The sequence below is a fragment of the Bos javanicus genome, chromosome 1 (genome assembly GCF_032452875.1).
Source record: "Bos javanicus breed banteng chromosome 1, ARS-OSU_banteng_1.0, whole genome shotgun sequence".
NCBI classification, from domain to species: Eukaryota; Metazoa; Chordata; class Mammalia; order Artiodactyla; family Bovidae; genus Bos; species Bos javanicus.
In genome coordinates this window covers 118,203,381-118,227,885 of record NC_083868.1, presented here as the reverse complement: position 1 = coordinate 118,227,885, position 24,505 = coordinate 118,203,381, and the positions used below count along the sequence as shown (strand labels likewise).

General features: G+C 34.4%; 1 protein-coding gene and 1 long non-coding RNA gene across 5 annotated transcripts in view; both read left to right on the top strand.

The window, feature by feature from the left end:
- Window positions 1-24,505, top strand: part of RNF13 (ring finger protein 13) — a 129,494-nt gene that overhangs the window by 45,958 nt on the left and 59,031 nt on the right. For 2 of the 4 annotated variants that reach the window (XM_061419023.1, XM_061419026.1), the window contains one exon: window positions 21,370-21,457. In XM_061419023.1, the coding sequence (XP_061275007.1) occupies window positions 21,370-21,457 (88 nt within the window). Of the gene's footprint in view, window positions 1-21,369; window positions 21,468-24,505 lie in introns of all 4 variants that reach the window. The other 2 variants (XM_061419034.1, XM_061419031.1) reach the window with 1 other exon arrangement.
- Window positions 4-21,363, top strand: LOC133248695 (uncharacterized). Its single transcript, XR_009736777.1, has 3 exons — window positions 4-3,596; window positions 5,372-18,237; window positions 18,346-21,363. It is a non-coding gene; the product is annotated as an uncharacterized LOC133248695 (long non-coding RNA).

The window sequence follows — 24,505 nt, the reverse complement described above, 5'->3', positions numbered from 1 at the left end:
ATGTTTCCATTTTCATTTTTTGGTTACTGTTTGTTTAGCCAGCTAGTTTAAATTCTCTCTTGTTTCAGAAAGGATTTAAGAAAGTTTACACAATTCATTCAGATTAAATAAAGGAGTAAGGACAGAAACAAAATGAGGAGACAATGAAAGGAAAGACAAGAATGAGTTTACTTAACTCTTATTCATTTGCCATAAAATTTAAGCGTTTAGCTGCCAGTACAAAGAGGAAAACACCATCAGTTTTATGATTCGCAGTTTTACCTAATTACTATTGATTCTAAGACTTTCCACATGGTTATTGGGCATCTTGAACTGTGGTTTAATCGTGGTCTTGCTTGATCTAACCTAGAAATGGAAATGTTAGTCTTTAGTTTTATGTCTTAACCCTCCAGTATGATTACAACATCTGTATCTATATCTTTGTTGATGCTGGGATTCTCTTTTGTAATAAGCTGACTGTCACATGTATAAAGTTTGTCTCCATGAAGTGGGTTACGCTGGCATTTCAAATAGTTAAAGTTTGCCATAGGACTTCCCTCACTATCATCAATTCAGCTCTAAAGATGTGAGATTTTAAGGTTTGTTTTTTGTCTTTTTATTTATTTTATTTTGTTTTTTTGTTTTTTAATACTATCTTTAAAAATCTGCTTTTGGATTGTCTCCTTGTCAGGAGAGCCAGATTGAGGCCTGTTACTTTTATTGAACCATCTCAAACCTGAGTGTCTTACATGTTTAGAGAACAGACGTGGGATATCATTTCATGTACTTTCCATGCTTGATCTTAGATGATTTGTCTGTTAAGTAAGGCTACTCTGACTCCTGCTGTGCCTGCCTTTTTGTCTCTGCTCCTTTCATTTCATGAAAGAAATTACACCTCCATAATAAACTTTTTAAATGAATAAAATAATAACTGTAAAGGAGTTTGAAAATGTAGAGCACTTTGTAAATAATAAATGTTTTTATATTGTATATTAGTTCCAAATTTAAACTCTTGCTTGCCTTTAAATGGGAAATAGAGCTTGAAGTCAAATGTGTTAGATTTCCTTCTCTTTCTAATTGTTATGCTTTTATAGTAGTTTGAATTTAAACCATTTTAAGATTTGATCTAGAACTAAATTATAATAATTACAGATTGTTCCAACAAAAATGAAATATTATATTAATATATGATAATTTCATTCCACTAAGAAATGAAAAGTAAGCTAATTCTGCTGATTTCAAGGTTTATTGCATCATTAAGGTATGTAATATTTGTCTTAGTCCAGTCTTTGGTAATTTGAAACTACAATACCTTTTATTTTTTTAAAGTAACTTTCTTTTTAGGTGGGGATGGGAGGTGTTGCACTACAACATTTAGGGAAATACTATCATTAAATAATTATTTCTGGAGTAAAACCCAACTCAGGAATGGATAGGAGGGCTTGTTAGTCCTCCGATCCCTTCAGTGGATCCTCATCACATACATGTCTGAGTATTTCTAATGGAATTTCCTGATTTAGCTAATATTCCAGCTCATCACTTTCCACTTCCTGTCTTGAATTTTGTGCTGTAGCCATATCACCTACTGAAATCTCTCAACTTGCTGTGTTTTTGTGCCTTCACACATACTGTTTTCTCTGTCCGAGATCTCTAAGATGACCTTTATCACCTATATTTCTGGCCATTTCATTTAAGTGCTAACTGAGACCATTACCTCTTCTGGAAGCCTTACTTTTCTTTCTCCTCTCCCTCGGGCAGAACAAATCATTCCAGCTCAATGCGCCTTTATATCTCTTTATCACATTGTTGTTTTCTATTATATATATTTCACTTATATGCAGGCTTACTGTGTTTAAAATTCATGTTTTAACTATATTTAAATATCTAATTTGTATTATAGTGCATAGTAGGAGAGCAATGAAAGTTTGTTAAACTTTGTAGTATAGTAAGTCTTCTACTTGTATGTCTAATGTATTCTTTAAAAGCACTTGCATATAAAGAATATGTAAAAACATTTTAATTGAGGATTCTAATCTTAGAAAGAAAACGTTAAAATCTTTCTTATTATATAACTCATTGTGTAGACAGTCTTAATGGGATAAAGTTCTATTCTGTACATATTTTTTAACTTTGTTAATTTTCCTTCACAAATATACAACAGAATATATTATAGACATTTAAAGTGAAAGATTTCTACTCATATTATTTCTAATGATTTCTTTCAGTTATATTAAATTTACAAGACATTATTAATTTACTGAGGGAGACGTATTAGTTGTATTCAAGATCTGGAAACAGATTGCATACATTTGAATCACATCTTTATCATTTATAGTAGTGTGATCTTAGACAAGTTATTCTTATCTCTGTGTACCTCAATTTCTTTATCTGTAAAATAGAATTATAAATGTTCCTAGAATTGTTATAAGGATCAAATGTAATAATCAGTGTTGAATGCTTGTCAGACAATGCCTTGCACACAGTAACTAAGCAGTAGTTATTAACCATCAATGTTTTATTCATTCTTTCATTATTGGTATAAAATAGAATAAGGGTAAAGATGGCAAAGGTGCTGACTGTACTAGGCTGAGAGGTCCTGTAATCTACTTGTCTGCAAGCTGGATAACTAGGAAAACCAGTGGTGTAATTCAGTTAGGGTCTGAAAGCCAGAGAACCAGGGGATCTGATGGTATAGTCCTAGAGTCCAGAGACCCAAGAACTAAGAGCTCTGAAGTTTAAGGGCAGGAGAATGTGGATGTCAAGAACAGAGAGAGGGAATTCACCCTTCCCTTCATCTTTTGTTCTGTTTGGAACCTCTAGGAATTTGATGATTCCTATTCACATTGTTGAGGGTGGATCTTCTTTCCTCAGTCTACTGAATGAAATGACAAACACTTCAAAAACCCCCTCACAGACACCTGCCTAAATATTTTACCAGCTGTCTGGACATCTCTTAGCCCAGTCAAATTAACACATGAATTCAGTTCTCACCTTTCAGAAACTAATCATTGGCTGATAAGTCACACTGTGATATAGTAACTCATGTCAACTGATATGTAAAATTTTTAATTTGGCTTATAAAGGACAGTGTTGTCATGCCAGTGTATAATGTATACAAAATAAGTTTCATAAATACACAAGCTTATGAATTACAGATCACCTGTCAAGGTAGGGTGAGTGGATAAAGTCATCATGATTACTGGGAAAACAACTGGAATCTCATTCCAAAGAAAATTTCTTTTTTAATGGTGATCACTGGTGAACAGGCTATTAGCTTTATTAGCTATAATCTTCAGATCAGAAATCCATGACTGTACTTTTCTGACTTCCAAATTGATGATTAAGTTTTGTAGTAAGTATGTTAGCAGAAACCAATCATTTACAATTTATGTATGGTACTTCTTTTCTGAATTGCAAATTAATAGCTCTTTGTGGATACTCAATAGTGGTTCATTCATGTGTAGCCACAATTTTTTTATGAATAAATTGACTTAAGAAAATAGTTAGAAAAAGAGCTCATTTTCTTATTCCTGATGTAGCGTGCTAGGACTGAATACTGACAAAAGCTTAATTCAGCACCATACTGTATGCTACAGTATATTGAGAATAGTTACAAAGTGGTTTTTTTGTTCCAATTTTATTTTATTTTAAACTTTACATAATTGTATTAGTTTTGCCAAATATCAAATGAATCCGCCACAGGTATACATGTGTTCCCCATCCCGAACCCTCCTCCTCCTCCTCCCCATACCATCCTCTGGGCCGTCCCAGTGCACCAGCCCCAAGCATCCAGCATCATGCATCGAACCTGGACTGGCAACTCGTTTCCTACATGATATTTTACATGTTTCATTGCCATTCTCCCACATCTTCCCACCCTCTCCCTCTCCCACAGAGTCCATAAGACTGTTCTATACATCAGTGTCTCTTTGCTGTCTCGTACACCGGGTTATTGTTACCATCTTTCTAAATTCCATATATATGCGTTAGTATACTGTATTTATGTTTTTCCTTCTGGCTTACTTCACTCTGTATAATAGGCTCCAGTTTCATCCACCTCATTAGAACTGATTCAAATGTATTCTTTTTAATGGCTGAGTAATACTCCATTGTGTATATGTACCACAGCTTTCTTATCCATTCATCTGCTGATGGACATCTAGGTTGCTTCCACGTCTTGGCTATTATAAACAGTGCTGCGATGAACACTGGGGTACACGTGTCTCTTTCCCTTCTGGTTTCTCAGTGTATGCCCAGCAGTGGGGTTGCTGGATCATAAGGCAGTTCTATTTCCAGTTTTTTAAGGAATCTCCACACTGTTCTCCATAGTGGCTGTACTAGTTTGCATTCCCACCAACAGTGTAAGAGGGTTCCCTTTTCTCCACACCCTCTCCAGCATTTATTATTTGTAGACTTTTGGATCGCAGCCATTCTGACTGGTGTGAAATGGTACCTCATAGTGGTTTTGATTTGCATTTCTCTGATAATGAGTGATGTTGAGCATCTTTTCATGTGTTTGTTAGCCATCTGTATGTCTTTTTGGAGAAATGTCTATTTAGTTCTTTGCCCATTTTTTGATTGGGTCGTTTATTTTCTGGAGTTGAGCTGTAGGAGTTGCTTGTATATTTTTGAGATTAGTTGTTTGTCAGTTGCTTCATTTGCTATTATTTTCTCCCATTCTGAAGGCTGTCTTTTCACCTTGCTAATAGTTTCCTTTGATGTGCAGAAGCTTTTAAGGTTAATTAGGTCCCATTTGCTCATTTTTGCTTTTATTTCCAATATTCTGGGAGGTGGGTCATAGAGATCCTGCTGTGATGTATGTCGGAGAGTGTTTTGCCTATGTTCTCCTCTAGGAGTTTTATAGTTTCTGGTCTTATGTTTAGATCTTTAATCCATTTTGAGTTTATTTTTGTGTATGGTGTTAGAAAGTGGTCCAGTTTCATTCTTTTACAAGTGGTTGACCAGATTTCCCAGCACCACTTGTTAAAGAGATTGTCTTTAATCCATTGTATATTCTTGCCTCCTTTGTCGAAGATAAGGTGTCCATATGTGCGTGGATTTATCTCTGGGCTTTCTATTTTATTCCATTGATCAATATTTCTGTCTTTGTGCCAGTACCATACTGTCTTGATAACTGTGGCTTTGTAGTAGAGCCTGAAGTCAGGTAAGTTGATTCCTCCAGTTCCATTCTTCTTTCTCAAGATCGCTTTGGCTATTCGAGGTTTTTTGTATTTCCATACAAATTGTGAAATTATTTGTTCTAGCTCTGTGAAGAATACTGTTGGTAGCTTGATAGGGATTGCGTTGAATCTATAAATTGCTTTGGGTAGTATACTCATTTTCACTATATTGATTCTTCCAATCCATGAACATGGTATATTTCTCTACAAAGTGGTTTTTTTTGCTATGCCTCCTATCCAAAGTGAAACCCAAATTATCTCAGACAAATGAGAACTGGCACCATCTTACAGAGCTTTCTTTGGTGAAATGAGCCCTTTCCATTGTAGATAGCAGAAGAGAAAAGAAGTAAAAAATAAAATTCTCTCAAGATTCTTCAAATGATTAATGGTGGTGGGTATTTCAAGATTTACTTATTATAAATCTTTAGACTTTTTTTGAAGAACATTATGCTATGATTAAAGAAACCTAACCTTCTCTTATTCCCTCTTAAAAGTAAAAGAGTGAAAGCTCTATGTTACAATAAAGGAGATGACAGATTTTCTAGGCAAACTATCCCAAGTGGTTTGTGACTCAAGGTAGCTAATAAGACGCTGAAATGCAATTAACAGTTTTTGGAAGGTAGAAAATTGAATTGTTTGTAACATTTTAAAATAGACTACTGTTTTAATTTTTTTTTTAATCTTTTGTCTAGAGAAGCACATTTGAGCCTTTTAGTCTTCTTGCCCTGGAGAGATAATAGCAGAACCCATATTCAGAATTAGTATTTGGATATGTGGAATGTCCAGAAGGCCAGTAATAACTATTGATTACATGCCAGCTGCTTAATCTGAAAACAGTCACTTTTACTTACACTGACAAAAACTGTATCTTCTGAGAAATACAGCACTTTAGAGGAAAAGCAGAACAATGTTATTTTGTTTATCTTTGTTCACTTGTGCTTCACTGTGACAAAATATAATTGTTTGAAAATGTTAGTTTTTGGTGAGTGTTTGAAATTAGGAAAACATTTCTGGCTTTCTGGTAAATAAATTAAGGCTTTATTAAATCTTCTAGTTAGAAAAATGACTTCATAGCATTCTGAGGCAGAGAGTTCTCAAAAGACTTGAATTGGCATCCCAGTGGGAAATAACATTTAAACATTTTTGTAAAAATACTTGGTTATTTCAAGAATGTTAAAATAATCACTTAAAATAGAACTTTTCTAAACTACACAGATTTCTGTGTTTATAGTCAAAAAATGATTAGTTATCAAAAGTCTGTTCCCATTGCAGTCCAAAATGTTTCTACCTTGTGGTTTTAATGCTAAGTCAACTTCTTCAAATAGTTGATTTGCTTTATTTCATCTGAACTCAAGGGAAGCTTGGTAAACAGAAATGGTGTAGTGCATGTACTTCTGTTGAATCTTATTACTGCTTAATGCTCTAGTGATTATTTTCGAAAAATGTAGCTAGCTGCAGGAGGCTGAAAGGACTTAGATATTATTTCCTCCATATTTCAGGGAGGGGGTTCATTAGATGGAGTTACATTTGGATTGCAAATGAATACAATCCAAGGACTATGTTGGTACTCATTTTCTGTTGGATTGAGACTTTTACAAAACCTAACTGGGGCACAAACCCCTACTTGACCTGACTTCTGTCTGTCTAAAGTCAAGTCACATCTGTACTTTGCCTGTCCCCTTACCTTAACCATGAAGAATTTACAAGTCCCAGTAGGTGCTGAGCAGTCTCTTCCCCTCTGTCTCGGTTTCTTCCGTGTCCTTCATTTGAGTATCTTCCCTTGCTTGTCTACCTGGCTTGTTTTAGGTCTCAGATGAAGTTTCATCTCCTATCTGAAACCTTCCCTAATCTTCAAGGCAGAGCAGATCACTTCTTTTATATATTGCTTGTTTAATCCTCTGTCAGCCTCTGTGAGGGAAAAGATCATTGTGTGGCACTTGGTAGATGATTAATAAATATTTGCTGAATTTAGAATATTTAGAAAATCCTAACGGCTTAAAATTAAATTTAAGTAGATTAGGGAATAAACAGTATTATTGGAACATTCTGTTGGCTTCATTTTCATTTCACTTAATGTTCTTGGAATGCCCTTGGAAGTATTTCTAAATCAAGATAGTCATATATCCCACATTTTTCTCTAGGTCTAAATATGTTATGATAATTAAAAAATTAACTTAAACATTTTTGGGTTATTTGTGTGATCTTATTATTATAATAACAAATAATAAAAATTTTGGAGTTAAATTCTGTCTTCTTACAAGATAGGCATCTAGTTTTTCTTTCTAAGCTTACCTTTCATTCTCCTCTCTCAGGCCTCCAGGCTGGTACAGTATATGGTGTTCTCAGAATTGCACTTTTATTTCAGTAGTACTAAGCAAGTAGATATGAACTTAATTAGAAGTTAAACTCATATATTAAAGTCATCTATAATATCATTATTTAAATTTTCATACTCTTTTCTATATTTCTATAAAGTAACCTATAATGTTTGTCACTAATCTACTTTGGAATCCTGTATAAAAGATTTCACCAAAGAAACATGTTAAATAATACTCAGTAGGTGGAAGCATTTCTACCCATATAGGATTCAGATAGCTCTTTGCTACTAGTGCATTAATTTTTTCATTTCTTTCTTTCTTCCACCCTTTGGTAAAAATATCTGTGTGTTAATAATTAGGTTCCTTTATATAAAAATTCATTCAGTATTAAAACAGTGAAACAAATTCTCTTCTTTTACAAGGAAAGTAATATTTAATGAAAGAAAAAGCTGAAAAACAGTAAATTACATGTACTTTACCCTAACCTAGTGAAAACATATAATGCCAGTAACTTCATTTACATAGCTCTTCAACACACATTCTTTTATTGGAAGTATAGTTGATTTACAATATTATATTGGTTTCAGGTGTACAACACAGTGATTCAAAACTTTTAAGAATTATACTCCCATTTAATGTTATTATAAAATATTAGCTTTATTTTCCTGTGCTGTACAATATGTCTTTGTTGCTTACCTATTTTAATCCCATATCCCTATCTTGCCCCTTCCCTCTCCAATCAAGTGACCAAGTGAAGTTGCTCAGTTGTGTCTGACTCTTTGCGACCCCATGGACTGTAGCCTACCATACTCCTCTATCCATGGGATTTTCCAGGCAGGAGTACTGGAGTAGGTTGCCATTTCCTTCTCCAGAGGACCTTCCCGACCCAGGGATCGAACCTGGGTCTCCTGCGTTGTAGGCAGACGCTTTACCGTCTGAGCCACTGTCTACTGATATTTTGTTATATACATTCGTTTCATTGTTTAGATTCCACACATAAGTGATAACATTAAGTATTTGTCTTGTTCTGTCTGAGTTATTTCACTAGCATTACACTCTCTAGGACCATCCATGTTTTTGCAAATGGGACAATTTCATTATTTTTTCATTTTTAGTTGTATACTGCATCTTCTTTAGCCATTCATCTATTGACGGACATTTAGGTTGCTTCCATACCTTGGCTATTGTAAATAATTCTGCTGCAAACATTGGGGTGCATGTATCTTTTCAAATTAGTGTTTTGTTTTCTTCAGATATAGTCCCAGGAATGGGATTGCTGGATCATATGGTAATTCTATTTATAGTTTTTTGATGAGCTTCCGAGGTATTCTCCATAGTGGCTGAACCAATTTACATTCCCACCAACAGTGCATGAGGGTTCCCTTTTCTCTATATTGTTGACAACATTTGTTACTTGTAAACTTTTTGATGATAGCCATTCTGACAAAAGGGGCTTCCCTGGTAGCTCAGCTGGTAAAGAATCTGCCGGTAATGCAGGAGATCTGGATTCAATCCCTGGATCGGGAAGATCCCCTAGAGAAGGGAACAGCTACCCACTCCTGTATTCTGGCCTGGAGAATTCACTATACGGTCCATGGGGTCACAGAGAGTCGGACACGAGCTACTTTCACTTTCACCTTTCATTCTGACAAACAGGTGTTATCTCATTGTGGTTTTTATTTGAATTTCCCTCATAATTAGCTATTATGAGGGAAACTGATCATAATTGAGCATCTTTTCATGTACCTGTTAGCCATTTGTATGTCTTCTTTGGAAAAATGTCTATACAGGTCTTCTGCCCAATTTTTAATTGGGTTCTTTGTTTTTTATACTGAGTTGTATGCACTGTTTATATACTTGAGATATTGACCCCCTATTGATCATATCATTTGCAAATATTTTCTCCCACTCAGTGGGTTATCTTTTTGTTTTAGCAGTGATTTCCTTTGCTATGCAAAAGCCTTAAGTTTAATTTAGTCCCATTGGTTTATTTTTGCTTTTTATTTCTTTTGTCTTAGGAGGCAAATCCAAAACATCATTGATCTGATTTATGTCAAAGAATATTCTGCTAGTGTTCTCTTCTAGGAGTTTTATGATTTCAGGTTTTAAATCCAGGTCTCAAATCCTTTTTGAGTTTATTTTAGTATATGGTATGAGGGGATGTTCTAATCTCATTGTTTTCTATGTATGTAGCTGTCAGATTTTCCCAGCACCAATTATTTATGAGACTCTCTTTTGTCCATTGTATATTCTTAACTCCTTTGTCATAGATTCCACACACGTTTCCTTTAAAATAAAGTTATTCAGATTATTCAGGTACACATTAAATTAAATGTCTAGTTAAGAAGATGGAATCTAAAGAAAGAGGGAAAGATGGCTTATGTCACTGAATTCCTTTTAATGAGAGTGAAAACATCAGACAGATAGACGATACTCCGTGAACACCGTACACGCATCCCCTACAGATGCCCCGTGTTTCTGATGTTATCCGCTTTCAGGTGAAGTAGCTCTTCCAGTGTGTACTGTAGTGATTCTGGAATATGTGCAGGAAAGAATGATGTTGGATTTAATCTTGGTAGGATTGCTTGCCACAGTTCTGGATCTTATTTCAACAATTGCTTATTCCCTACTGTACTGTAATGTTTCCAGAAATTTTTATCCTATAGATAGAATTAACAGTTTTTACATTAAACCTGAATTGCTTACTATTGTTCCATTCTCATCTTCATTGCTTTGATCATTTGAGAAAGAAATTTTACTTCTTAATTTCTTCTTACTTCTTCAGATGAAAGAACATAGCTACATTTCGACAGTTATCTCTGTCCTCTTAAGTCTCCTCCATGAGTTTCTTTACTTCATCTCTTTCCCTTACAGGGAAAACAATTTCTTTCCCTGTGTTAGATATCCAGATTGGGAAAGAGTGTAGTTTGTGTCCAGGCTGATGGTTGAGTTATTGTTGTTTTCTGTTGGCAATTCTGAGAGAAAAGAAAATCTGTTTTCCAGAGAATTTTTTTTTCAGTTGGCATTTGGAAATACTTAGAAGCAGAGTTACACTACATTTTCTGCAGAGCATCTGTAGAGGTTGGACAGTAAAGTAGTGCTCCAGTTCTCAGATTACAACTGGAAGTGCCAAAACCCACTGTATAGCCAGGGTGGACAGAAGAGGCCAGGCTCCACAACCACCCAGCATCCGTGTGATGCTTTTTTGACTTTTTACCTTTTGTGTTTTCAAACATAGCATAACACAGAAAGACTGTTCATAATGTATGTATGTACCATTTAAGTTGCAATTTAAATAGTAAAATAAATATCTGAGCACTCACTATTTAGCTTAAGAGAGACCTGTTACTTACTAACGTAACCAGACTTCATTGGAGACTTTGTTAGGTAAATCTTTTAGATTTTATTTCATTTACGGATTATGTTAGACTTGTATTAATAGCTTGTTTTCGTGAAGGAACTTCCTATTTGGAGAATTCTTATGATAATTTCAGATGTTTTAATAAAATGATGTTAAGTGTACCACAAAGTGACTGCTAATTAAAGGTGCTCATTTTCTGTCCTGTGTTTGAAAAGTTTGTGATAGGAAAGATTCTTGGCTGAAGCCAGAGCAAATCCCAGCCAGCATTACTGTGCATTTCCTGTTTCTTTAGAGATTCTTTCTTTTTGCCCCATAATATTTTTACCCCTCTTGCTTGATTCTAGCCTAAAAAAAAAAAAACAAAACCCATGGGTATATCTTTTCTCACTTCAGTTTCTTGGCAGTAGGACTTATATTTTTATGCAGATCTGTGTGCTGAGCTTACAGTATAGTGCTTAGAGCCCCAAAATGAGTAGGCAGTAGAGGGAGGAGTATACGCAGAGATCTGTCACTAGGGGGCGCTGAGCACCAGAATTCATTCCTAGTAGGCTGATAGCAAGTTAGATTTATCCTTTTGTTTCACAATAATTTCTTCCAAAAAACGTTATTAACCATGGTGATTGGGTTAAAATGGAGCTACTGCTGTTGTTAGGATGAGAAATAAGATTTGATTGGAATATGAATCCTGTTAGTATCTAAAAAATCGGGACTTAGTTTGGATCCTTCGTTTTAATATGCACTTTAATATACATAGATAACTAGAGGATACTTTAGGGATACTTTTGTTAAATTTAAATTGCGATTCTCAAAATTAAATATTTAGGCAGCTTTTAACTAATAGTTTAATTGGTATAGTTCATTATATAAAAGTTTTTTAAAGAAAAGCTTCTTTAATAGCAAGCATCAGAAATAGCTACGTAAAGGTTTATTTGGGTTTTCTTAATGACACCAAGAGAAAAGCATCACTTTTAGTTTTAATCTTTAGTACTAATCACGTGCTAGGTATAATATTAAAACTACATTGGAAACCGCCACATTCAACAACCTATACATTAATGACTTTGATTTTGTGATGGTATGTTACACAATAATATTGTTGGAAAAGCACAATCTATTTTCTGATTGCCGACAATCTACAGAACATTAAAAACTCACCTATATGGGTTTCAAACTTTTTTGACTGCAACCTATATTAAGAAATTTATTTTTACACATGTGCCCCTAGTATATATATAGCACACAGCCTATAATAAATTTCATAAAACAGTACTTACCTATATTAGCTAAAATACTTTGGTATATGAAATTTCCTTTTATTAAAAAAAGTTCACCCAGGTTTACTAAATTATTTTATTATCTACAGTGTTCAGTACCCTCAATATTTAGAATTGCTTTCCCATGTACAAAGATTGACTTTAAAATCTGTCACAAGGATATAACATAAGATCTTTAATTAATTTTTAAAGTTCCATGGATTCTCGTTTGTTTTCTGGTCTACTTGAAACGAGTAAGTATGGCTTTGCTGATTTTGCAAATTTTACCAGCCCTGCACCCCCAAAATTTTCTAATGAAACAAATTCAATTTATCTCCCAGCCTAAGTAAGAAATAAACTTGTATGTTTGTAACATGCCATTTATCAAAAGGTCAATGCTCTTAGTATATAACTAAAATAAAAGAAGGAAGCATGCCTTTGTACCACCATAATGTCATAAAATTCCAGCTTTTAAAACCATGTACTTTTCCTGGTGACTTTTTCTTGGAACTTTTTCTGTACTTTTTTTTTTAAAAGAATAGAATTCTAATCAGGTTTTCTCCTTTGTTTCTGTATTTTAGAAAAGACTGTAAGAGTGGAGCAAGGTTAATGACTACTAGTTGTCTAAATACAGAGAGAGAGGAAGTGACACTTAACATTGAGGAGAAAAACCAGCTAGGATCTAGTAAAGATGTTCATGATGATCCCAAGTCATTGGAAAAGGTCAAATCACATTTGTTGTCTTTTAATTGAGACAGCTAGCAAGACGCAAAATATTTCAGAAAAATTTTTTATCCACAATGACTGAAGTAAAATTTTTGGTATGTTTTTAAGAGGGAACTAAGCCATAAATGCATTTTTATGGCATATATCTTTCTGGGTAGAACTTGATAGATAGTTGCCTTAGTTATGATTTGGTTTGACTAAATAAGTATTTATGTGAGAGATTTTTCTAGGCTGGAGATACATGCTAGTGAACAAGATGGTTCCTTAGGAAACATGAAGTCTGGCATTCAAAGAGCTCTAGATGTTATTTTATCAGATCTCTTATTTTTCAAGGTGATGTCAGGATTAATTTTCTGATAATTAATGCTTTTTGCTGACACACATGAAACTGATCTTTTGTTAATTTTTAATGTAATACTTTAAATTATCACAAATTTAGATTTCTAGTGCTGTGATTTCTATTAAGACAGTGGGACTTTGGCTTTATCATATTTTTGAGAACATGCTGAGATAGTGTACATTTCTGTCATTTAATGAACTGTGGAAGTTGAAAATTACTCTGTGTAAGGTTAATTATGTGACATTGGCTTGATTAAAATGTATCAGGTTGTTAAAGTACCCAGATGGGTATTAAAAAAATAACTCATTCAAGACAAAATCTTGTGGTGTGTATAATAACAAAGATGAAAACAGAGGTATCCTGCAGAAGTTAACGTTGTTAATAATTCCCAAGTATTAATATTTTGTCTTTAACTATTTTAAGAGTTGAATCTTTTATGCCTTATTCCTCTCTTTCCCACAGCAGCATTCTCCTCCATGTTCACAAAACACAGTTACCATGCTTAGGAAATTTATTATTGATAATTGATAAATAACTATAATAATATACAGTATTAGTATATATGTTTTATGTGTGTGTGTGTGTGTATATATATATATATACACACGTACATAATTAGGTAGTATATCCTATCTGATAATATGGAGTACATACCCTTCGGCAGGGAAGCAGATTGAGAGCAAGAAGAAAATACAGTGCTTTTTAATCACTGAAGGTATCACCTGATTGATGGGAGTTTAAGAATATCTCATCATTCTCTTCCTGGTGTTAATTAAGCAGTCAATTACATCTCTAGATAGATGTAGTTTTCTTATTTATACATAAGCCAGAATAGTTGAATTTCCCTAATATTTATTACATCTTTCTCTACTTCTGTTCTTTCTTTCTTTCTTTCTTTTTGGTCCTGCTGTGCTGCAAATGGGATTTAGTCCCCCCACCAGAGATCAAACCCACCCTCTCTGTATTGGGAACACCAAGTTTTAACCCCTGGACTACCAGGGAAGTCCCTCTACTTCTAGTCTTACTACTTCTTTAGTAAAGAAAACTATAAGTCATCACTGAAATTTCCCCCTAGATCACATTTTTGTTTTGTTTTTATTAAAGTATAGTTGATTTACAATGCTGTGTTAATTACTGCCATATAGCAAAATGACTCAGCTGTACATATACACATTCTTTTCCATTATGGTTTATCACAGGGTATTGAATATAGTTCCCTGTGCTCTACAATAGGGCCTTGTGTTTATCTATTCTATATATACCAGTTTGCATCTGCTGATCCCCAAATCTCCATCCATCCCTCTCCTACCACTCTCCCCCCTTGGCAACCACTAATCTGTTTCCTGTGTCCCTGATTCTGATTCTGTTTCATATATAGGTTCATTTGTGTCATATATTAGATTCCACATATAAATCACATATTTTAATTCTGCATGAAGTACAGTCTGAAATATTTCAGTATAGTATTTTCTTTCAACTTCCCAATTAAAATTAATGACCTTTTAACACTTAATAAAAATGTTGAAATAATGAACTAAAGGTTGTATTATCATTCAAATTAGAAGAGGATATATTTTAAATGGCTACTACTCTCAAACATCTTTTGCCCGGCACCTGAAGGCAGATAACATCAGAAACACAGGGCATCTGTAGGGGATGCATGTATGGTGTTCATGGAGTATCTGTCTGAAATAATCTTTGTTTTTAGCTGGCCTTTTCACTATTGTTCAAACATTAAAATTATTCCTTATACATTAAAATTATTCCTTATGCAAGGGAAAAACAACACTAGAATTCAGTTAAAGACTTCAGAACTTTAAATACATTTCAAATAAAAAAATTGTTTCAAGTGTGTCTCATTTTACACAAACATCCAGACTACTGTCTGATATAATAATGAGGTTCTTTTCATGGTTCTCTTTCATCAAGAAAAGTTACCTCATAACATTTTTAGCATTCTTGCAGGTATACTAGAAATAAGTATACGCAGATTTACTTATTTGTAGTGTATCCTCTCAGGGGAAAATTAAAGTGTACTTAAGTTTAGTTCATGTATAGAACTTAAAGGACATTGAAGACTGTAAGATATATAAAACTGTGAATGGATTATGTTTTATTGGAAGTTTAATTATTTTTCACAACCAGGCAGCAATCTTTATTCCAGATATTTGTTGAATGATTAATTTGCTGAAAATATGTACATTTAAATCTCAGGTCCTGATATTTTATATTCTACCTACCTAGGAAATCTGTATATAGAAACCTCCCTACCTCTCAAATTTAGTGTGCTCAGAACCATTCTCTTGTTCTTCCTTATGAAAACAAGCTGTGTTTCTCAGCTTTCGCATTTTTGGTTAAGTACATTCCTAAGTTTCCTAGATTCAAAAGTTGGTTTTGAAGAAGAATGAAAATATTGTTCTTTCACATCATTGCAATCATCCTGCCTTGTCATAACAGCTTCCAAATCTTCAGTCTACCTTCTCCATATCAAAGTATTACCAGATTGTTCTAAAACATTGTTTTAGACATGTCACCTCCTTATTCAAGTGCCTGTTGTGAACCCTTAAGGTTCCTGGTGACTCAGATGGTAAAGAGTCTGCCTGCAATGTGGGAGACCTGCGTTCGATCCCTGGTTGAGAAGATCCCCTGGAGAAGGAAATGTGAGCCCTTAACGGGGAAGACCCCACGTCTACTTTACTGAATGGCCTTCAAGATACAGTACTATCTGTCCTTTTTTCCCATCTCTCCTAACCTCTGACTCTCCAATAGCAGCTGTAAAATTGAACAGCAATGACAGTAATCATAACTAGCACTTATTTAATATGTGCCAGGGACTGTTTAAGCACTATTTTAAGTGCTTTCCATATATTTAGTAATTTAATCCTCAGAATGACTCTTTAAGTTGGGTGTATTATTATGCTCATTTTACAGAAGTTATTTGCTCAAGTTTATACGGCTTGTATATAACAGAGTCAGAATTTGAATCCAAATAATCTCCTTCCAAGAGTATAATTTTAACTCCTCTGCTGGAATTAGAGTCTTCCTTTCTGTAACACTCTTTTTCACTTATGAAGGTCCTTCTTTGTGTTTTGTTTTTAGTATGCCTTGCTCAGTCCTGCCTTTTGCCTTGTTATTTCTCTCTCTCTCTCACATGAGAAATTTCCCCACAACTCTTTCCTGTTGATGCAGATTTCATCTCTTTATTAAAATGTTTCAGGTCCTATAAAATCTGCCATATGTACTTCAATATAACTTTTCCCTCTCTAAGTTTTTATAAACTCTACCACACTATTTGAGCACTTTTCTTTTTGGCTTATATTCTGATTTGTATATATTTTATTTTGCCCATAAGATTTTAAGATTAATGTCCTGTGAGTTTTGGTACTTAGTATTAAAGAAAGTAATCCCTTAAAGTGATCTCTTTCTTAATCCCTCTTTTTAGACATTTGTAAAATGTTAAATCAGGTTAGTGATCCTATTTCTCATTCTGATTCATTGGTAAACTCCATGCTTCTCTATCTAATCAAATAAAATTGTTTTCAAATCTCAGCTCTGCCTAAGTGTGACCTTAGGGTATATTCATTTCTAAAATATTGAAAAAGAATATCTACATGGTAGAGTTCTATCAGATATTAGAGATAGTATATGTAAGGGACCAGCACATAGAGGCTTCTTTTATTCATAGAGAGAGCCTTTGGTCTGGAACCTTGTTGTATATATTCTGTCAACAGTTTGCTCCACCTCCTCATGCCTGTGTGTCCCTTAAAAAATTTCTACTTATGATCATCTTGACAGCACAGTGAATTCTTTCTTCTTACAAGGTCTGTTTATTAGTGTCAATATCACCAGTTCATCCAGTCTGGAAATAAGGTGAACTATTATTTCATTCCCAGGATTCCTTTTAGAACCTGTCTCATTGAAGGTTCTTCCATTAGCAGTCCGCTGTCTTCTGGTATGCTGGCTATTTACAATAACAAGTCGGCAGGCCCATATTTCTTTAAAATTTGTGGTCAGGTGCTACCTGGTCTACATAATTTAGTTGCAGTTAATTGGTTGATTAGATGTAAACTAGTACATTTAGCACAATTTGAGTCTCCTTAAAAAGGCACATTTGCAGTTCAATTCAGAAGGTCTTTTTGTGAAATTTTCTGTTTGATCGCTATTTTGAAATTTAGGTTTGTTCACTGTGTCTGCTTTATATTAATGAATCTTTGAGTTCTATGCTTCCATCTGACAACATGTTTGAGATTGCATTTTATGAATGTGAAACCTTGTACATGCTTACTGATGATTTAGGCCTTATTTCTGCCTCCTGTGTTTTTGAAAATACCAGCTGCTGCATAGTTAAAAATGTAATTTAATTTGACTGACACATGATTTTTGCAGTTCATAACATGAATATATTTTCCTTGTTTGTATTCGTAAGCCCATTGGTCCATATGTTAATGTGTTTCTTTGATTTAATTTCATTACTTTATTTTAAAAATCAGTAACAACAACAAAAGTCTTGGGGAAGCCTTCTTATTAAATTTTTGAAACATGTTTCTATTTTCTGGAATTCACACTTGTGCTTACAAAACTCCTTCCTATTTTAGTGGTTTTCTATATTAAGAATTTTATTTTTTAATTAGAGAACAGCTTTTGATATTAATCTAATTTTATATTGTATTTATGGAACCAATTGCATTTTGGATACGTGAAAGAAACATATTTCCTCAGTTGCTCAATGCAGTTTTCAGAAACTGCTGGCTAGACTTAGTTACACGCATAACAGATTGCTGTAAAGCCATTAATTTATATTGGTGATTTTTAACAATGCAGTTCAGAAAGCCTCTTTTAAGAGTAATATTTTGTCCCTTCTTTACACATAGACAACTGCAGAAGATTAAAGAACCCCATAAAGCCTTGTTTTATAAATGGGGTAGTATGTATAATGCATAAATATAAGATACTACAGAAGATCTTTAAGAACAATATAACAGGTATAAATACCAAGTGGGAAGCAGCTATATGGGTGCTTGGGACAACATGTGGACCAGGGCATTAGAATAGGGCATGGGACAGGACCGGCTTCATGGAGGTCATGGGACCAGGGCATTAGAATAGGGCATGGGACAGGACCGGCTTCATGGAGGTCATGGGACCAGGGCATTAGAATAGGGCATGGGACAGGACCGGCTTCATGGAGGTCGTGGAATTTGAAGCCTGATGAGGGATTCAGAACCCAAAGGCTGTTCCAGGCAGAGATGGTAGCTTGAGCAAATAGAGAAGCTAGAAAGCACCTGACCTGTTTGGATGTCCGGGAGTATTGAGTCTCTTTGAGGATAATGATTGTTTCTGATTCACCTTTAAGTTCTGCATTGTGCCCAATACACAGTACCTTACGTGTTATGTAAATTCAACAAATATTTACTAAACTGAACTATGTTGTTTTACATACACTTTATCATGGTTTCTGGGACCACTTTTCTCTGTATCCTAACATGTTGTATCTTTGCTCACAAATACATATTTTTCAGGGAAACAAGTCAATTTGTAATTTCAGTGACTTTGTGTATTAGTTGGCTTTAAAAAGAAAAGTAAAAGTTAAGTTTTATATAAGGAGAGAACAGCTTTTGATATAAATTTTGTATTTCTTAAATTGTACCTCTGGAAACACTTGCTTTTTGGATTTGTGAGAGAAATATTTCTCTGTTGTTACTTGTCTAGCTTTTTTAGGAACAATTAAATGGTCATTAAAGCATCAGATAAATTAATAGCAACCCCAACCAAGTATACTTTAGTTTAAATAAAAGCTAAGTGAAATCTGTCCTGCTATGAAAATGTAATGAATAAATAATAGGTTAATAAATAAGTAGCAAATAAGGTTTAGAAACTATTATGTCCTTTTTGAGAGATTTTTTTTTTTCTCTCCTTGGAAAGCAATAAAATCTATGGGTAAAAGACTGTAGAGGTTGGCATTTTTAAAATTTTAGTTGGATAACAAAATCCACCTAACATTAAAACATGCACACACTTGTTGACTTTTCCTCGCATGACTACAGAACACTCCTTGTAACGGTTCTGTTGGCTGGTTGGTTTTCTTGTCATTATTCCAAACATCAGAGCAGTAGGTCCTATGTTGGTGAACTATTTATGCTATTTTAATTCATTAAAAAAAACTTAGAGTCCCAGCTTTGATCCCTGGGTCAGGAATATCTCCTGGAAAAGGAAATGGCTGCCCACAACAATATTCTTAACTGGAGTATTCTATGGACAGATGACCCTGACCGGCTATAATCTATGGGGTTGCAAAGAGTTGGACACGACTGAGCAACTAACACACACACAATTTTCTCTCTTGTATTTGTACTGTTATAATATGAGCTATTAATTTAAGCACTTACACATTTTCTCATTCTAGAAATATTTAATGAGTGCTTACTCTGTGTCAGCCTGCTATTTCATAGGAGTCATAGAGACTATAAAGGCTTCCCTAGTGGCTCAGTGGTTAAGAACTTGCCTGCCAATGCAGGAGATATGGGTTTGATCCCTGGGTCAGGAAGATCCCCTGGAAAAGGAAAAGGCATCCCACTTCAGTATTCTTGCCTGGAAAATCCCCAGGGCAGAGGAGTCTTGGTAGGCTACAGTCCATGGGGTTTCAGAATGAGACATGACTTAGTGACTAAGTGCACCCACAGAGAGACAACATATTAATTCTTTGAGGCATTTGCAGATTTAGATTTCTTGTTTGTTTGTTTGGTGGTAAGATAGAATTGTTCTGATTAACCCACATTATTATCTTTTTCAGAAGTCCAACTTTCACTGGTGAGGTAGTTTTAGAGTCAGGGTAATGTAGAAGGGAATTTTACTCTTGCCTGAGTAGGGTTGACTACATGAGCCTCATTTCTCTTACCTACTATTCAAGTCCAGTCTGCTGAACACTTGGGCATTCCTTTATTCTTAGGAATTTGACTTTCTGGGCTTTCCCTTAGTCTTTGCAGCTTGATGCAGGTCTTTATTGAATTACTGTAGAATTTTGAATCATTGTTATGCTGATAACTAAAACAGAGCTAATATTAGACCTTCTGGGAATTATTTTTAAAATTAATTTTAGAAGTATTGATATTATAAAGAAACTTTGAGACATATCTCTATGCAGTGATTATAAGGTGATATATTTCACATTTCTTGCCATAGTAAGTATTTAGAATTATATGTATATAGTTTTCAAAGTATTCAAAACTATTATATATATTTACATACCCAATTTTCATTTTATTTAACCAGTATGCAAATAATAACCCTCAATTTTACCAAATGGTTCAAAGGTGGTACAATAAGAGGTTAGTCTGGGTTTATTTTTATTTAAAAAAAACTGTTACTTTAAAAGTGAAGTGTTAACACAAGTATTAGCATGTGTTAGATGTTAATGTGTTAGATACACATTAACACAAGTATTAACATGTGTTAGATACTTTTCAGATCTTTGCTCTAAGAAAATTCTACTACATATCTAGCCATATTCTTATGGTGTGAAACTATTAATATTTCGGAAACTAGTTTTAGGAAAGATTATATAGCTAAATAGAACCAGAGTAAGCAACTTCAGGCTGGAGTATTTTTATTTTTAATTTTTTCAAAGCTTTAGAAAATCTTTCTAAAGAAAATGGTTGTTGATGATGCTAATAAGAAGAATAGCTTTTATTTTACCCATTTCTTTGTATCATCATGGTGTTAAGCATTTTAAAATTATTTTACATATGAGAAAAATATTGTTGCTATTTTGTTTTAAACTTGGGGAAACTGAGGATTAAGGAAGAAAAGCAATTTGCTCCAAGTTTATTGCACTAAGTAGTGGAGGTAGATTTGACTTCTCAAGGGCTGATGGCTCTTGAGCGTGGTCCCAAGTCTGTATCCCATTAGAGTTAGACAGGGTTAGTGCTTTGGATCCTTTTGGTAGGTAGCTTATATCTCTGTCCTTTATTTGCCTCTCATTTCACTTAATACCTTGAGTGAAATCAAAAAGATATCTAAAGAAGTCCTTAATAATCAATTGTAAAAGGATCTGTTTCAAGAACACACTTGATATCTGTTTATATATATATATTATATATATAATATATATACATAATCTAGTCTGTCCTTTATGGAGTTGGTGATCTATATTTGTTGAAGTCGAGGGACCTTATGGCACTTTCTTCCTCATATCATGACTGTTTCTTACTTGCAGGTTTTAAATGCACAGAGAGCAGGATACAAAGCAGCCATAGTTCACAATGTTGATTCTGATGACCTCATTAGCATGGGATCCAACGACAGTAAGTACAGGTATCACTTTTCTTCTCTCCTGTTTGACCAATCGTTCGAAACTAAAATTTACCAGAGTCTCTCTTCTTTCATTTTCTGTTTTAGAAAGCAAAATTTCGTCCCCATCAGAAAGATAATTTCCACTTCTTAAACCTCTTGGGATAATTTTGCTCACAGTATAAGTGTAATTGACTTGTTCTTTTCTGAACAGTTTGTTGTTATTGCTGGTTTGTTTTTTTTAACCTATGTGTTTCATTTTTAAGGATGTGTTGTTATTTTGGTAAAAGCTAAAGGAAAACCGAAGCTTTAAATAGAGATAAGCATGTTGAGTTTAGGATGCCATAGGAGAATTTTTGTGATTTATTTAGAGATTCACAACGTTAAATTTTAGAATATGCAGAAATACTAAGTAGCTACTGTATTCCTGTGGAATGTCAAAGCCGCATACTTGTGCTCTCTTATACCAGTTCGTTATTATTAGCCCCTTAATATTTATTGGCATGCCTATAGCTTTTTGTTCAAAATGGCAATATCTTTACTTATTCTCTATGAAATATTAGCTTGTAGGGAAAATGAGCCAATTTTAATGAAATAACTGGCTTTAATCAGAACGATTTTTAAGCTGCATGCTTTCACTTAATTTATTGAGAGTGATAAAGGTGTCTCCTTTATTTAATGCGGCTACTTTTGGACCTCACCAAATGATGGGGCTGGTTGCTAGGAGAACTAACTAGGTGATTAGAGGATTGGAACTTTCAGTCCTACCCCCTAACCTCAGTGGCCAGTGGTTTAATCATTCATGCCTGTGTAGTGAAGCCACCATGAAAACCTACCAGGACAGGTTCAAAGAGCTTCTGCGTTGGTGAAAGTGTGGAGATGCTGGGAAAACTGCACTCCTAGAGAGGGCACAGAACCTCTGCATCCCTTCCCATGTACCTTGCCCTATACATCTCTTTCATCTGCTTGTTTCTGAATTATATCCTTTCTTAGTAAACTGGTAATCAAGTAAATAAAATGTTTCTTTGAGTTCTGTGGACTGCTCTAGCAAATTAATTGAACCCATGGGGTAAGGATTGTTGAAACCTCCAGTCTGTAACTGGTAGGTCAGAAGCAAAGGTGACAGACAACTTAGACTTAGTGGCTGGCTTCTGAAGTTGGGGGTGGGAATTCTTGTGAAACCAGACCCTTAGCCTGTGGAATCTGATGCTGTCTTGAGGCAGATAATGTCAGAATTGAATTGAGTTGTTTGATGCTGTGGGGAAGATGCCCACGTACGTTGGCAGTTGGGATCAGAATCCAAGATACACTAAATAAACTGCCAAAATTCAAGTATTTTGTTTTTCTTTTTCTTTTAGTATATATCCATAATACCGCTTGTTATTAAGTTGCATTGAGTCACATATGCAAGAAAGAGTTTGCAGCAAAGAGCAGACATATAAGGCATGGATTAATATACTCCATTGAAATGTATTTAGGACTTTAACCGTATCCTCAACAGGAAATGTGTTGGATTTCTTGACCAAAAAAATCTTTTTATAACGTGAGACATTATTTGTTGTTGCTGTGCTCAGTCGTGTCCAACTCTTTGCAACCCCATGGACTGTAGCCCACCAGGTTGCTCTGTCCATGGAATTTTCCAGGCAAGAATAGTGGAGTGGGTTGTCATTTCCAACTCCAGGGGATCTTCCTGACCCAGGGATCAAACCCATGTCTTCTGTAACTCTTTTCCTTCTTATTCCTAATACAATCTATGGTAAAATTACAATATGTAAAAAGTAAAACTTAGTGATAAGTTCCTTACTTCCTTTATATTTTAAATGATTATTTTAATCTTCTGGCTGGTTAAATCATAATTGTAGAATGCATGAAGTATCCATAAGAGCTTCTGGCACTTCACTGAAAGTTTAACAACCACTGATAGGAATTAGAGAATTGATTAAGGGATTTTACTTATCAAATAAACTAGTACTGTTGGTACTGCACACTTGTTGGTACTCCTCCTTTAATCACCTCCCTTAAAAAATGATCCTACACCATACCTCCCACATTAGTCGTTTTTGTCACCCGTACATGTTACTGACAAAATGGAAAGCACAGACACTCTGAAAAATAGGCTTGAATTTAAGTCTAAGCTCCTGCTTGAATTGACTGTATAATTTTGAGCAAGTTACTTACTCTGTGTGTGTTTTGCTGAAAACCTGGGCTTAGGGTTTAGCAACCCTCAAGACCTTCTCAAGGGTTATGGGTTGAATAAAATAATTAGTATTTGTAAGCTATTATTCTTTTAACACGCTTTTAATAAAAATTTTTCAAGTTGGAATTGTCAGTTCCCTTGGACACCTATTTTGTCTTCATGTCAATAATAAAACCTTTTTGTGATAATCATGTCAGTTCCTAAGGAAAGTGTGCTAAATATTAGAAGTAGCACATAACCATATAATCCTGTTGTTGCTATGGAAATGTTCCAACTGAGTTATTTTATTTCAAAGATTGTTCAGAATTTTGGTTCTTGACTTTATTGCTTCGATTACTTTCCATGACATTTTGCTCTGTCCTTGAGTATGTATGTTTTTGAACATTCCATATATCCAAAACACTGTAAAGATATTTCCCATTTTCATCTTTGCTGTCACTGGTAGAGGAGAGAAAGCATGGATTTATTAAAATAAGCATATATCTGTCACTCTTTTTAGGCTTAGATATAACCACAGGGAAAATACTGCATGTATACTCCTAATACATGGTTCTGACATCTGGAAACAAAAGGAAGTTTTAAAGACCTCTTGTTGCCAGCATTTCACACAGGAATGTGTCTGTTTTTTTAATTTCAGGTAGGACATAGGATGAGTTCACTTTGAGTCAATCACGTTTGTCATCTTCAGGAGGCAGGAGAATGTGATGACTATGAACTTCAAGACTAGGAAATGTGGGTTTATTTCAGGCTAGTTCATAAAAGTTACTAATCTTTCCAAGCCCTTTATTTTCATCTGTAAAAGTGTGAATAGTTTTAATTTTTTTTAACCCAACAAGATTGTGAAGATCATATGAAAGAAGGCATA